A 17,425-nucleotide genomic window follows, 5' to 3' on the forward strand; every position below is an offset into this window, starting at 1 on the left:
TTGCTAACACAGAGGCGCACACACACACAGTGTATATATTGTTTATATTTGTGTGTTTTTACACAGGAACATAAAATCCAGTCTCTGTGGAGATGCATTTTAGTGAAAAATGTAAAATAAATCTGGCCAGATACAATCGGTAAGGTGTAAACAACCTCTACATGATCTGAAAGAGGAATTGTCCACAGAACTTTCATCTGCAGTGTGGTTAATCTGAGCAATTAGGGATGTATTCACTGCCACAGTGACACAAAGGAAAATAAGAACCAATTATATTTCTTAAGAAAAAAGTACGGGACATCATGTTTCAGCTTTGACAGGGGGTGTCCTATTTACTGGCTGGAGTTTGGAATCTGACTGTGTGAGAAAAGGTTTGTAGAAGGTCAAGAAAGAAAAAAAGAATAAAAAGATCCAACAAAAAGAAATAAAGGTGCTGATTGGAGGGGGCTAATGTAATACACTGCAGAAAAACAAGAACAAATGATGTGTGTAGTGATGGCCATTCAGGTTATAGCCCTCATGGACTAGCAAAAAAAAGCTGTCTTCATGGTGTCTCAAGAAGGTACACTATATGGACAAAAATATTGGGACACTTCTTAATCATTAAACTCACCTAGCACCTAGCCATGCAGTCTGCCTTTACACACATTAGTAAAAGAATGGGTGGTTCTAAAGAGTTGACTGAATGCTGCTATAACGGAATACCACCATTGCAACAAGTCAGCTGGTGAAATTTCTTCCCTCCTAGATATTCCACCATCAACTGTGAGGAGTATTACTGAAAAGTGGGAGCATTTAGAAACCATAGCAACTCAGTCACAAAGTGGCAGGGCATGTAAAGTTATGGAGCAGGGTCGGCGAGTGCTGAGGCGCATAGTGCATACAGGTTGTCAATGCTCTTCTGACTCAATAACTGCCAAAGCTGCCGTTGGAGATGCAAATGGGGACCAACTCCATAATAAAACCTATGGATTTAGAATGGAGTGTAAAAAGATCCTATAGATGTAATATGTAGGTGTCCTAATATTTTTGTCCATATAGTGCATTTGTTTGAGTTTTAACTAAATTCACACACTAAATCTATTAATCAGTTCTCTTTAGCTTATTTCTGACCAGGGTTATAGTTCAGATCCAGAGCCTACCCAGATCAGGTGGCATAAGTTAACGGGTCACCCTCTGGCCAGTGAACCAGGTCATTACATAGATACAAAAGATCACGTGGAAGGACGTTGGTGAGTTGGGTTCTCTATTTAAGTGCATTACATTTAACTAAACCCTTCAAATGGGTTTATTTATAAACTAATTTAACTCATCTCCAAATGAGTCTATCAGATAACATACTGTCTAATCAGGCCTTTCTAAGTTGTCTTAGTTAGCTAGCGCACTTGTGGCTTGGTGAGCTTTTCAAGGTAACTGTTTTATAAGGTCTATTAATTCACAGCCGCCTGCTGCACTAACTGTCAAGAGTTCCAAAGCCTTTTAAATTCCTATTTAACCCCTGCCTGTGAGTCCAGTCCTGTCTGTAATGTGTGTGCTGAATCACATTGATTATTTCCCCATGACTCCTACAAAGCCAAATCAAGCGGTGGCATGGGATCAGCAGGCGTGGGAGGGAGGGCTTTGATTTTTGACGGACAAGGAGCATTTACATAAACGGAAATGTTGCAAGTTGGCTGTGAGTGCAGAGCCGGTCCTGGCAGAGTTGTGTGTGGAACAGAGTCATGGAGAGGGAGTTGGAGCTCCCTAGGAGGAGTTTCGGCCGTGTTCTATTACCCAACGGGTCTGCCTGTAAATCGGGTATCTGTGTCACTCCGCCCCTGTGTCGGTTCCCCCCCTCCGTCCTCTGTTTTCCCTTCCAGGATAAGGTTGTGCCCTTATCTTACTGGAACATACCAACCCAGGCCTCGCTTGCTAACAGGCTTTCTTACTTAATCTTAGGCCTTGGTGAGTCACATTAAGGAAAGAGTGGCAGAGAGAAGCTTCTTTTTTCTCCTTCTTCTCTGATTCCCTTGGAATCTGGTTTTGTGGAATCGTTATTCATGGTCTCTGTCTTATTTATTTCGTTCTGTTCTTGCCCCACAGTGCCCTGCGGAGGGAATATTACATCAGACAACGGAACTATCTTCTCTCCCGGCTACCCAGAGGACTACCCCAACTCAGTGGACTGCACATGGCTGATCACGGTGGCCCCTGGCTTGGGGGTGCGCCTCAACTTCACCCTGATGCAGATCCATGGGCCCCATGACTTCATCACTGTATGGTGAGCTTGCTGACAGTGCTTTAAAACAGAGTTTCCCAAGCTAGTTCAGATGGGTCACATTTTACATTCAGCTTCTAGCGCACCTATACCAGATGCTCTACCAGGTTTCATTACCAAGAACTACCTACTTTAACAGGAAGAGGTTATATGACTGACATGCAAGATGACCAAGTATAGACCTGTGTTAGGGCATGCATATACACTGTATGTCCACATGTTTGTAGAACCCCTTGTGCAAATACACAAGACACAGCTTGTAATCCCTTTAGAAAAGTATTGCCAATAGAATAAGACTATAGAATAAACATGATCCTTGGTCCCATGGCTAATGCCAGGTGTGGGCTAGAGGAGTATAATGCACCCCCAGCATTGAGCTGGGGATGATTGTGTTCCATCCATGCTTTTGGGGTGAGATGGGGATGAGGTGGGGTGGTGATCATCCAACATTCTGACCTCATTAATGCTCACTGAATGCAATCAGATGCTTACAGCAATGCTCTTGATTTCAGAGGAAACAATGAATGAGTGGGTGTCTCAATACTTTTGTCCATCTAGTGTTGATGTCGCCCATATTGAAAACAATGATAAAATGAGAACAGACCTGTTAATCTCATTGTTCTCAGGTAGAACAGCATTTCATTTTCATAAACAAAAAGGCTGTTTCTCTTCAGAAGAAGATGCATGGAGTTGTGTCCTAATGGACCTGTGAATTGCCAGTGAGAACCTGATAGCTATGGACATGTAAACATACAGTGTACATCAGATGGTCCATGGAACTCTGTGGGCGGAGTGCTAAGGCTAGCTAAGAGTAGGTTCAGTTGTGCTGGGAGCTGGGATAGAGCAAAAATGTGGACCATCTGGTGAGCCACTAGGACTGAGTTGAGGACCAATGCTACAAAACCTAACAAATGTATTCTTGTACTTTCTTATTTTAATTAGAGTCATTCACAATATTAGCATTTATACATTTTTCAACCTATCCTGCTTTAGCCCCTTCCACGCTTATGGCCTTCTCTTTCTTCTGTGGACAAATGAGTAGCTGAGCCTTTTCTTCAGGGGCATAATTCCTTACTCATGAGTATGATGTGCTCTCCACTGTGACTGATTCCCTTCATTCTCTGGAATCAAATGTTCAGATTGTGGAACGTGCAGAGTAACCCCGTCATTCAAGGACAACTGTCTCTTTCTCTATCTCTCTCAGTTACTCTCTCTCTCTCTCTCTCTCTCTCTCTCTCTCTCTCTCTCGCTCTCTTAATCATTATACACCTACTCAAACTCCCCTGATAACATACAGGATGAAATACACTGCTGCGAACATGACATCACTCAATGAGAGTGTGTGCTATTTCAGAATAGATTTGTTACAGGATTTAATCAGATTAATTCTTTTTTTCTGATGTGGTAAATTACCCATAAAAACCGACCCGAACCAATCCCATTTCCAGTATTTCCATAATTAATTCCATAGTTAGTTACTTTGATATACATTTATATTTAATTTACTTTATGCATTCACAGGTTTGAGTCTACATGTCCAACACTTTTAAAAATACAGGTGCCTCAAAAGGTCCCTTGAGCAATGCAGTAAAAGAACCACTTTTTTTTCACCAACTCATTTAATGGGCGAGTGTGAAAAACCTTTACATGAAGTGACCTTTAAAAGGTTCTTCACACTTCCACATTACACATACATCTCTATTACAAACATGTTTCTTTAGGGAACCAAAAGTGTTTCTTCTATGGTGTCACTACAAAAAATTGCATTTTTTGTTTGTGTCAAAATATGGCAAAAAAAATTGAGCTAAAAGTAAAATATCTCCTCTTCTATTCACAGAGATCAATGTTGTGTACATTAAAGTTTCGAAATCCTTAAACAGATTTTCTTTTCTTTTACTATAATTAATATATAATTAATGCACAATTACATATACTGCATAAATGATGCTGTACAATATAAAAATCTTGGCGATTTAATTAATTTTATCTCTTGCACCAATAATGCAATAATAATATTAATATGTGCTTGAATATGTAACCATATATTGAAGTACCCTTTCTTGTCTAATGTTCATTATACACTCAATTTGCTTCCATCCAGTACCTTATGTTAGTCACTTTTAGATGAAACTGAGGTGCAACGTCACTTAATGGACCTTTCCCAGTGGTAAAAGCGCTTGCTGCAGCAGCAGCCAGGAAAAGCTCTGTCCTGGCAGCTTGGCTGAAGCTCAGCCAGCCAGCACTTACCCAGCCAGGCAGCCAGGCTCTTTTCTGAATGGACAGGACAGGGTGTAATCTCTAGTGCACACTCAGACGGACACCGACAGACGGTTTTTAAGCTGAATGGCTGTGGTTGAAATTGGTATCTGGAAGCAGCCAAATTGCCCCGGCAGCACCAGGGGATGGGCAATCTGGGGGGCAAGGCCCCTAAGTGACTCACTTGCAGAAGGAGCTTTTTGGACAGCAGGGACCAGAGCTGAAACTGGCGGCTGTGGAACACTGTCCCTCAGGAGAAACCTCTTGGCTGTCTGTTGATCAGCAAAAGAATCTTTGATCATTTTTAAATTGGTTGCTGTTTAGGACAGTTATTGACTCATGCAAGTAAGTTGAACTAATTGTGTCAAAGCAGGATTACCAGCCTAAGAACATTGATCTTTTAGGAAAGTTCAGAAGTGCTGAAGGCACAGCCTTTTTCTGATTTTTCTCTATGAATGAATATCTGTTGTATGGGTATGGTTCAATAAGGAACACAACTCTGCTATCCGCTATTCAAGTCAACAGGCTTTGCTATTCCAAGTCCAGAAAAAATAGATTTTGGTCCTACACATGTATTGTAGATTTTTCACTTTTTACACTCTTGACATTCTTCTAAGCAGCTTGGTGAGAAACCACCTATGAAGCTTTGTCAGCATGCTTGAAAAAGACCCATATTGTATTGTTCTGCTTGGTAAACAAACTTATGTATGGGCATTGATGCCAGTATATACCCTAAAACACATTTCAGCAACCTAAAGATATGCTTTCAAATCAAGAAGTAATGAAACTATGCATTCCGTTGGGTGTATCCAAACTTTTGACTGGCATTGTAAACTGGACACCTTTATCTTTTCAGGGATGGGCCTCAAGAGACTGTGCGCAAGCTGGGAGTTTTCACCGAAGGCGAACCCAATGACCCACCCAGCAGCACGTCCAATCAGATCCTCGTCCGTTTCCGTAGCAACTCAGAAAAAGGTGGACTGTTCAAGATCAACTACCAAGGTACATCCTGTCCTCATTCACATCACAGTTGTATGTTTTGATTTCTGAAGTGCTAAGTATTAAATACAAACTTCTGCAGCAAACTACTTTGTAAAATAACTTCAACCTGTTCATGGTAGATGTTGAGGTATGTTATAGGTTATTGTTGTGTTGAGGAAGCTAACCTCCTTCCAGCTTCACTTTCTTGACTGACAGTGTCACATGTGCAAGTATTTGCTAATATTCAGAAGAATTAATTTGTCCATCTGTCTGTGCACTGTGTTTTCTGAGCCACTGGCTGCCACACAACCCTAAAGCACAGTAGATCCACTTATATGCATAACAGTTGGCTAGGTGCTCTTTGCATCAATATTTTTCACGTTGAAGCTTTTCTAGAGGCTGTTTTTCTGACTTCAGGCACCAACTTTCATAATGAGGTTGCAGGTCATAGGCATATGTCATAACAATTTATTTCAGCTTTCAACGACTTACAGATATGTGTTTTATATCAAAGCATCTTTACGTGTCATTGACTTCTGATGAAAATATATATATATATATATATATATATATATATATATATATATATATATATATATTTATTTATTTAATTAATTTATATAGTTTGCTGCAGAGGTTGTTGTTTTACTATGTAATGCAAATATGTAATCTGACCAAAAGTTTCCAAACTTTAGCACACAATTGAAAGGCGGATCTTGTCTTTCATTTATGTACACGGCACTATTCTCTCTCTTTCTCCCTCATGCTCTCACGCTCTCCATCCCTCTCTCTCTCCAGCCTACAGACTCCAGTTCTGCCTGCCCCCTCCCATCATCCCTAATGCAGAAATTCTGATGGCCAGCAAAGAGTTCAAAATAGGTACGGTCCATCTCTGTCTCATACAGAAGCACACACATACACACACATACACATACGCTCACGCGCACACATACAATCGGTAATATCCAGCGTCCCGGGTCTACGACTAGCATGTGTTGTATGGATACGGTGGCCTGTGCCAATGTAAGCGGAACATTTTGAACAGAGACGCAGGCTGCCAGTTCATTTTCAGGCTTGAGCGCCTCTCATTAATAATGTTCCCAGAATAGCAGAGGCTGCCACACACACACACACACATACCCGCACACCTCCCTCAGCACTACCACATTCTAGAACTCACTTTGAGGAGAGAAATCTGCTTCACTGCCAGGACAACAAATCCCAGAGGGCTACCGCGATATGCTAACTCATTCCCGGGCTGCATTCCCTATGGAGCATTAGGAAAATTAACAGTCAAATTGGCTCATATGGAATTTTAAGGAGGGGGTCTCATTGTGTGGCAAAAACTGCATGATTAAACTATGTTCATGTCATTGTGTTCTGTTTCTTTCTTTATTTTTTTGGTGTTTGCTCTAGCATACAGGTTTTGATTATCCAAGTTGCGGCATAAAATAAACGTCCCACTGTTTTTCTTTTCATTAAAAAAGTTTCTTTCGCATTTTTTTAAATATAATGTCAGAAAAGAGCACTTCCTCACTAGTATATTACAGGAAAACATTTTTTAAGGTGTCTACGATTGGTCAGCCATCGTTATCATCGGGTTCTTAAATCCAGTATTAAGTCTGTGCTGCCGCTTGGCTGGCTCTTGACGGCCGGGCTGGTCTAAACCGGTCTAAGTGGCTTGCTCTGGACCAGTGGAGAGCTGAAATGTAACGTGTAATCAGGCCTCTGTCGAGGTTTAAACAGCGTCTATCTCTGGCTCCAAACCCACACTGATTCACTGATGTTTTGATCATTGATTATGCGCCACATTAGCTTAATTCAGTGCTTTAGCAAAGGCTGTTGTCTTTGTAGTAAACACAAAACACACACGCATACACACACACAGGCAACGAACAGCTTCAGTGGGTAATTAAGTATGCCCTGCATGTTTGTTTACTACTCCTAAGTTAAAGGCTGCATTCAAAATATATAAATATATAAATATATAAATATACTGGCTAAATTCAACAAAATGATCCGTTCCCTTCGTGTTTGAATGTAATGACATACGATTAGTTCATGCATTATTTAGTGTGTGGTAGTGATTGTCATCATTTTCATTTTTTTCTTCTTTTTTTAGCTTTGCTGTGTCACCCAAACTAAATGTGTGCCTGGCAAATGGAAGCTCTTTTTGAGATGCAGCCCCAGGTAGAGATTGACGGTGCTATTAGGGTGAAAAGTGTGCTGTGCTGCTTCCTTAATTACACTGCAATGCAGCCCGGGCACGTCAACTCTTTCTTTGTCTCTTTCCACCCCCCCCTTGTATCCTTACTGTCAGCCATTAAGTCAGACAGTGAAAGGAGATGCCCTTCATCGAGCCTTGAGCGAGACGGCGGCAAAAAGAAAAAAAAAGTGCCGGCCACCGCTCCCGGGGATATGTACACTCCGGAAAGATTTCCGATCCATTTTTGGAGTCTGTGCCCTCCATAATCCGTCATAAAGCTTGGCATGTGCCAGACCTGCATTAAGAAGAGTATTGATAAATCAATGCAGTATTTCAACACACTCATCTCTCCGCCCCCTCTCCCCTCTCCCTCTGTACTTTCTCCCTACCTTCCTTTCCTCCCCTTTCCTTCTCTCTACAGGTGATATAGTGCGCTACAGGTGTTTGCCAGGGTACCATATGAGTGGGAACAACATTTTAACCTGCCGATTGGGCACACACTTGGAGTTTGAGGGACCACCACCTTCTTGTGATGGTAAGGCATGGCTAGTGTTTGTTATACATGATATGTATGAAAAATTTCCTAAAAGAATATCTACAGAACATTTCAACATATTGTCAAAATAATCATGACGTCCAGTGTTTCACACTGTACACCTTTGCCACTACATGTGTTTGTAAAACCAATAAAATTTACCGATATTTTGCAGTCGTTAACTCCATACTTTTAACGAAAACCACACTTTTCAAACTAGTCCCTGGAATTTGATTGAATATTTTTTTAATCTGGCCTTGAAATATGCTGTGGCCTTTGTGGGTATATAATAATCCAAAAACTTCAGACTCCACGTGGTCTCCCTCCATCAGTCAATCATAGGATCTTGAGAGACAGGGAACATTACAGACGCCCTGTGTGATGATGGATTAGCAATTTTCCTGGGAAAAGTATTTATAATGCTGCCTTGCTCTTGATCATTATTGGAAATCCGCCGATCAAGCTGAAATGTGATCAGCCCCAAAACCACTAAATGTTAAATCTTTTCAAAATCACATACAAAGCATTTAGAGTTGACCATTAAAATGTGCTACCCAGTAGTGAGCATGGGTCCAAACCAGTTTAAGGAACAAATTTAAAAATCTAGCGTTATTTTGCTAGGAAAACAAAACTGATAACATAATCGTCCTTGACTATTCTAAAAAAAAAAGGTTCATTTGAGATCTATATTCAGAATATCCAGTAAAAATGTCTCTATTTGAAAGTTTAAAGCTACTTCTGCAGCCACTACTAGCAGGATTCAGTCAAGTTAGTCAAACACAACAGCTACCAAATGCCCTAAACATCTCTATTTGAAAGTTTAAAGCTACTTCTGCACTTACTATTTCTAGCCTGCACTGTGCATATTTACTCATTTAACTCTACTCAATAGAGTTAAAAGACAAGAACAGTGCAACTGTGCTATTAGTTTAGTTAGATTTTGTGGTTGTCTAAAATTCTGGCTTAGATCATGGTCAGGTCACATTGTATTAGTAATCAGTGCAGAAATCCATGTAATTCCGAATTGTTTAATCTCTTTTTCACATTTAAAATGTGAACATATTTGAATATTTGATAAACAAACATTTTTACTTTCATTTATGATGCCAGTACACATCCCTACCAGTTAAACATGTTAACCAGTTCGTCTTTCCAGTCCAAGCTGGTGTGTCTGCATGGTGTGTTATCACAAGCCTAGCAAGGCAAAAGAGTTGTTTTTTAAGCTGCATTTTTAAGATGCTAGTTGATTTTGTTTTCTGTGAGTGTTGTTGTTGTTATGTGGCCAATCATGACAATCTTTGCAGTTGTAGCCCTCCAGCCATTGCTTAGCAAAGCCAGTACTCAATCTATTTTGAACTTGAAACTACAGGGAAAAAAAGGCAAAAGGGACTTGTAAAAGTAAGTCCCTGAGTGTGTTGTTTTCTACTCATTACCACAACCACACACACATAAGTCATAAAGTGGTCTGGCAGTGGTCTGCAAATGATAAACACCCTTTGTTAAAATAGCTTATATAAGCTGTGAGAAAATGTCAAAGTAGATGTCTTTGCTCATCATGTCATCAAAGGTAATTTGGTCCATTTATAGTCTACAAATCCAGACCTTCTATAATAGCAACCACTGATACATAATTGTGAGTTCTCTGCTATGTAAGCTTACTGATTTACTAATAGAGAAATCTCATAGCATGTGTGAAGCCTTAGTATGTGTGAGTGTGAACATGTCCAAGTACAAGAACAATACAAGTACGACTGCCAGGTCTAGCAGCTTTCCAGCCCCGCTTTTTTAATTAGATTAGCTCTACGTACAGCATATGTAAAAGGAACAGATTTATCAAGTTATCCCTTTGGTTCCAACCAACTTAGAACGTTATATTAGTTGTATTATGTAAACACTGAAATCAAGGATATAAAAAAAGAGTTTATCCTGCTTTTGTTGGAGTAACTGTCTCTCTACTGTCCAGGGAAGGCTTCCTAATAGCCTATGGAGCATTGCAGTGAGGATTTGATTGCATTCAGTGACAAGAGCATTACTGAAATCAAGGGGTTATATGATTACCCTCCCACCTCATTCACAACTACACAACCTGTCCCAAACGTATTGGATGGATTACCATCATTCCAGACAACACAGTTTCTGTATTACAGCTTAATGTTGGGGAGCTGTATACCACTCTAGCCCACACCTAACACAATTAGACATGGTTCCAATGTTTTTCTGCTGCAGAGGGTACTAATCTTTTGGCAGCACTTCTCTACCAGAACTAGGCAAGGTCTGTGTGTGTGTGTGTGCCTTTGTGTCCGCAATGGTTAGTAGGTGAATGCATATATATATATATATATATATATATATATATATATATATATATATATATATATGCATATATATATATATATATATATCTCCTTCTCTTGTCCTGGCAGAGCCTCAGAGTTGACTGGACTCGTGACTCGTGACTTAGTAGATAAGGAGATGGAATGATGTACTCACAGGGTAGCTCTCACTCAAATGCCAATTTAGCCTCTGAACAGCCTTTAGAAATAGAAATAGCTCTGCTTAATTGGACTAAAAAGCCTTTTTTTCATGGTCAAGTGTACTTGCATTTAGTCTCTTGTTTGTGTGTGCACACACTCACATAGTCACACATACTCACTCAAATGTTTGCATTTGGACCTCTAGAGCTGGCTTACATTGTCATCTGCCTACTGCTCCTTGATATTGTTAAATTCATATATTTTAATTGATAGTACATCAGATTAGAATTAATTATTTATGAGATAATCAATCAAGACGAGAAATAATTAAAGAATGTTAAATCATTATTATTTTTATAACATATAATTTACTGCATATGATTGAGCATCCAGTCATATATATGAGTATAAAGATATTAATATATTCTTTTTTGGATTGTCCAAATAGTGAATAGCATTATGAGGCAGCTATAGCCTCCATTCTTCCATGAATGCTGTGATTGCATTCAACCACAAAAGCATTTGTTGAGGTCATTTACTTATGTTGGATGTTTAGTTCTGGATCACAAGCTCCAGCTAGATGGTACTCCATTACTCCAGAGAACATAGCTCCACTGCTCCATAGCCCATTGCTGGGGGGGTTTGGCACTGGGCATTGTGACCTTAGGCTCTACAGTATGTGGCCGCTCCATAGGGTCCCATTGCTTTGCCAGTGTTTTTCCATTGAGATTGTACATGCTGTGAGTGCAATTGAAGCCCTGTGTCATCAGGCTAATTAGAAGCCATTTAGCTGTTCACAAATTAGAAGGGTTATCTGTGTACCTTTAAACACACAGTATAAGGCTAGTTTTCCATGTGTGTATTGCCTTGTGTTGGACCGACTTGCAGTGCCAATGATGATTCATTCTTGTAAATCTTTGTTAAGTCTTAGGCTTAGTCTGGGTTTGGGAAATCAGCTAATAATCCATGTTTACATATCTGAATGAATTATTAATAGATGATGACCCTCATAGCAAAGCCTCCTAAATCCCTTTTTTAAAATCTTGCTACATCGATTTAATGAATGGGGTGATGAAACTGGACACACTGACTAACTGGCTTTATTTAAAGTAAACTATTATGAGTAACAGGCAGCAACAGTCCAGGTACATGTGTGTCCAAATGTTTGTGGACACTTCTTTTAATGCATGCATTCAGCTACTGTTGCATCCATTGCCGAAACAGATGTTCAAATGCACACACACACACACACACACACACACACACACACACACACACACACAGCTTGTGTGCAGTGGGTGCCAGTCTCTGCAGAGAAGAAAACAGAATAGGAATCTCTGAAGCACATAAACATGAACTTATTGGCACCATGCCTAATTCCAGGTGCTGTAGAGGGGTATAAAGCCCCCCATCGTTGAGCTGTGGAGCAGTGGAACTGTGTTCTCTGGAATGATGGGTGGTGATCTGTCCAGTACTTTTGCGTTGGGTTGGTTTTAATCTAACACCCTGACCTCACTAATGCTCTTCTCGTTGGATGCTATCAAATCTTTTTTTAATACCTGTCATTTCAGAAGACACAATGAATGAGCAAGTCCAAATACCTTTGTCCATATAATGTTTAAAAAAATGTTGTAAGTTGTGAAATGTATGTGTTACACATATATGCTTGTATATTTTGATATTCCGATATAGTTAAAAATGGCCAATTTCAAATAAGCTGTCACATATATATATTTCTATATGGGAAAGGCATATGTTGGATATAAGGGAATTCCATATATTCTAATATATGCCATGTATTTGGAATCTATGTATTAGATTTCTGTGTGGGCATCTCTATTAGTGGGTGGAGCCAGAGTGGGGCTGAAGCAGGTGAGGGCCAATGAAAAACGAGCAACTATATGTCTCTCTCTACAGGGAGACATAGTGCCAATCAGCATACATGAAAATGTACGAACCCTTTTCCTGCTCCTGTAAAAGTGTACTAGGGGTGTCGTCACTGTTGTGGTAAACTGTACAGTGGTTTCTCCAGTGCGCAGTGGGATGTTTTTTTGATCAAGAAGCTGTAGCTTACTCAACACTCAACTCCCTCCCACACATGCTATACATAACACATACCCCCCCCCCCACACACACACACACACATACGCACACTACAGACACATGTAGAGCACACTCATATGCTGACAGACAAAGTTTCTCTTCCTGTGTTTATCCTCGCTCAGCATGTGAGTAAAGGGTGATTGGGCTTTCTGTTTACTGGCAGTGCAGGGTGGGAAGAATTGCAGCTGTTTTTCAGACTTTGATGAAAGCCTGCAGAAGAGGCACGGCCTAATAAATGCAACTAATTATAGACAGGAAGTGCTAACGCTTCCAGCATATGCAAGTATCAGAGAGAATGGAGGGAGGGAGGGAGATGGAGAGAAAGAGAAAGGGAGCAAGAGAGCAGAGAGGGAGGGGGAAAGGCAGAAAAAAAGGCTGATTTGCTCTTCTTTAGTGTGGTGAGAGCGCAAACATGCACCTCCTCACCCTTCACGGCAGAGCGCTAGCTCTGAACTGGTGTAATTCATCTTAGCATTAATTAGGTGTCGGCGGCTAATCGCTCCGGCTATATGAAAAGGCCTTTATACTGAGGGCCAACATAGCCAGCTGACACCCGCTCCATTTGGTTGGGGTGCTGCCACTGGCTGTCAGTCATATTAAATAGGCCAGGCGCGTCAAATAGCGAAGAGAGAGCGAGAGAGAGAGAGATAAAGATATAGAGACGTTGGGATGTAAGGGCTTGGGGGTGTTTGGATGTCCTCAGGTGGCTGGCTTGCTCACATATGAAATCTGTTGATTTAGGAGAATGAACAGCGTGAAGAAAGGAGAGGAGGCCGGTCAGTTTCAAGGTTGTTCTGAAATAAAGTGTTGCATTGATATAAATATGTGGGCAATTCTACAATTCTCTTTTTACCATCTTATAGGAATGAGCAATGATATAGTTGTAATTATGTCAAGACAATGTTTACATGCTTTAAGGTAAAGACTTAATGATGGCCAATTCCTAAATGGAAAGCTTATATAGAATGCAGATATTTTTATATTTATCTGCCAAGTTGCTGTGTGCAAAAATCCAGGTCATTCCAATGGGGTTCACTTACTTTTTCTTCCTTCACTTTTTTCTGTATTGTCTTAAGCTCTTAACTGATGTCTTACAGCCATATCGACTTAAAAGATGGGGAAAATGAGTGGGTTTAGTGCAATAGACTGTTAAAAAGATACTGATGGTAATACTAGAGACCGGACATTACCATCACCATGTGTCATGACCGTCACAACCAGTGGTAATGACCATTCTTTCCATTTATTTCAGGAAAAAAAAAAGACTCAACAGTTTCTTAACAGTATTTTTTAACAGTTAACAGGATGTCTTAACAGTTACCAAACAGCTAGTATAAGATACAGGTTAAATACATCCTTTTTTTGGTGTAAAATATTTTCGCAACAGTACACATTACTCACGTTTCCATGTCACTCTTCTCTCATGGTTGACGTGCTTCCCTGCCAGTCTTTGCATGGTTTCCATGGTTACGACATGAACAAATGTTACCTTTAATAAATGTCTTACAAGGATCACAGGCTGTTGTGATAATGGCAGTAATGCTGGATACATAATGCATGGTGTCTTTTAAAGTGATCATGAAGAAAATACTGATTGTGTTTTGTTTTAATTGATTGATCACTTTCCATGTATGGTTTTATGAAGCAGAGAGGTTTTAAAGTCTGGCTTGAGGACAAGGCCAAAGTAGCAAAGACTTGAAACATTTAGATCATATTTAATACCCTAGATATTTTTTTTCCTTACATGAATTTACAACATAAGAACATAAAAGTTCCCATAACTGAGGATTCACCCATGTACAAAATTTCCACATGAGTAACATGTTAGCATCTGTGATTTTTCAAAAGTAACTGAAATGCAAAATTGTGCCAATTTAAAATATTTTAGTCACATGGACAGTATGTAAATGAGTGGGTTTGGAGTAGCGTATATGTGTTGTTTGCTAGCTGGATTGATAAGGAATGGGTTGAAAAATTGCTGTAGGAAACAATCCGAGAGAAAACAATAGTAAACAGAGTTAGGGAATACACTGACAAGCACAGGGGACAGATGAAGAAGGATTTGTCACTCTATTAAGGCCTGAAGGTTGGAGTTGTATGGGTTAGAGAAGAGTAGAGGGAAGTGAAATAAGCAAGTAGAGAGAGAGAGAAGAGAGTGAAAGAGTGAGAGAGGAGAGAAGGGAGGGCAGTGAGGGAAGGAAGAGTACAGCTCATTGAAATGCAAGGGATATCCAGGCTGCAGCTGCACCCCGTATCAAATCACTGCCCCCGTCTCTCTCTCTCTTTCTCTCTCTCTCTCTCTCTCTCTCTCTCTCTCTTACACACACACACACACACATCTCTCCGCCTGTTTCTCATGCACATCCAGCATCATCTCCCATCCACTTCTTGAACACACTGTACCGCCGTAATCTCTCTCACTCCCCTGCTTTCTCATCTCCCTCTAGGTCATCCATGCTTTCTGTTCACTATCTCTTCTTGACAGAAAGGACCCACTCTCCTCTGACACATTCAGCATACACACACACACAGATTCACTCGGCCCCACGCTTGTCTCTTCCAAGGAGGCCGCGTTTGCATCTCCATCTCATCCCCATGCAAATTTGCCCATGCCTCCGGACTCATCGGCCAGTGCTCTGGCTGAGCAGCCAGGCAGCACCACAAATCACTGCCCGGCCAGCTGAGGAGTGAGTGGCAAAGTGGAAAGGTTGGGACTTGCCAAGTCAGTGTGCAAATTTATACACAACAGAGTAATTACTGAATACTTACTGAAACGCCAAGAGAACTTAGCTGAACTTTAACACTAAGAGTTAAGGTTATTTTTAGTGCCCTTTCGATGGAAAAAAAAAACACATACACACATCTCACATTATTTGTCTCACACAATTTTTGTTGCTTTTCTTAAAAAAATGCTATTATGTGTAAAAAAAAACAAAAACAAAAAAAAAAAACGTGAACACATGGGCTCTAAGTGGTCCAGCAGACCAAGGCACTGCCACTATGACCCGAGGAGCACTGGTTTGAATTTCTGGGTCATGCTGCCTGCCATCACAGGAGCAAATTGGCCTTTCACTCTCCGGGTGGTTAGATGGCTTTCTCTCTCTCCCCACATCACCCTCAGTGTGAAGCTGGGTGACACGGTCGTCTGAAAAGCTGGTTGTGCATGTGTCAGTCCTCACCTTCCAATGTCAGGGTCATTACATGTGATGGGGAGAGAGTACTAACAAGTGGGCTGAGTAATCTAGTGATCTAAAATTTGGGAGGAAAAAAAACATATGACTACATGAAACAAGCAGGACACACATAATCACAGATTGTTCATATGATTTAACATGTGTTTGAGTTCACATCACATTCTTTAGAGACTTCACCTGTGCAATATTTGTGACAGTCCTGTAAGAGTGATCAGAATATTACAACAAACAATTATCAACCCTATCAGACGTATATTTTATAGAAATATACCTAGTACCCCATGTAGAGGTTTTTTAATCTTTAAAGATCAAAGAACCTCTGCAGAAAATAAATGTTCAATACCTATGAACCCATGAACTGTGCATAAAAAAACATTTAGTAATATTAATGTTTTCGACTTTAAGACATTAGTTTAGATAAAAAAAAATATTAAAGAACCTTATTGGGCTTTAGAGTTTCCCTACAACTGCATGTCAAAGACATCTTCATTTGTCTGATCTGATAGCAAAATTAACATAAGCTATTATCATTCCGTGCCACATGTTTATTTTTAAAAATATATAAAAGATATTTTTTCATTTCTGTTTTTGCCATGTCTTGGCATGATAACAAATAGGAAAAGACTAATTTAAGCCATTCATTGCATAACTGGGGGCTATCAGCGTGTCCGACTCATAGCAGCTAGTGAATGCCAAGCACTGAACTTTTCTAATACTTTAATTGCTTGTGAACTTTTGATTTACATCTCGGAAATCCTCTATTTTTCTCTTTTCATCCTCCAAGACCTTTCTCTGAATATTCTGCCCTCACTAAGGGCTCCTCTTTTTAAGCTAGACAGATAAATCACCCCTTTCCATGCAGTTAGTAGAAGCCGTACAAGAGTTTTATTGCTCACCAGTCCATTTATTTCCTGGAAACAAGAAATGAAACAAGAAATTATATGAGACTGTGTTTAACAGACTCACAGCTGTCAGGTAATACAAGTATACACATCAGAATGCTTAGGAAGTCATTGCTTATATGAAATCTACATGGCTAGTTGACTGCATTTAGGCCAGGGTGACTTGAAACAAGCAGCTGTTACAATAGAGTGTGTTTTTGTTCCATAAAGATTCACACTTACACATCTCTATTGCAGCCATGGCTTTTTATGGAACCACAACCGGTTCTTCTCTGAAGCACCTTTAATTAGGAGTGGAGCTACACTTAAATCATCTGGAATGCTATTTTGAATAAAATAGAAATAAAGTCCATCAGTATTTGTGTTTACAAGGACAAAGTGATCACCAGAAAGGGTGGATGTTGATGTTTCTGAAAGTGTGGTGTTTTGACAGCATGCTTGTAACTTAAAATTCATCTCTGCATGAACTATAATTTATAATTACAGTGACATCTAAGTAAAACACCAGCCACATAGA

The 17,425-nt window shown here is 40.1% G+C and overlaps 1 protein-coding gene across 1 annotated transcript in view; it reads left to right on the forward strand.

Annotated features, from left to right (window-relative positions):
* Positions 1–17,425, forward strand: part of csmd2 (CUB and Sushi multiple domains 2) — a 391,624-nt gene that overhangs the window by 313,978 nt on the left and 60,221 nt on the right. Inside the window, exons 43-46 of the mRNA XM_072676048.1 lie at positions 2,083–2,260; positions 5,370–5,515; positions 6,293–6,373; positions 8,122–8,235. Coding sequence (XP_072532149.1) covers positions 2,083–2,260; positions 5,370–5,515; positions 6,293–6,373; positions 8,122–8,235 — 519 coding nt within the window. The remainder of the gene's footprint in view (positions 1–2,082; positions 2,261–5,369; positions 5,516–6,292; positions 6,374–8,121; positions 8,236–17,425) is intronic.

This window comes from Salminus brasiliensis, chromosome 3 (assembly GCF_030463535.1).
Source record: "Salminus brasiliensis chromosome 3, fSalBra1.hap2, whole genome shotgun sequence".
NCBI classification, from domain to species: domain Eukaryota; kingdom Metazoa; phylum Chordata; class Actinopteri; order Characiformes; family Bryconidae; genus Salminus; species Salminus brasiliensis.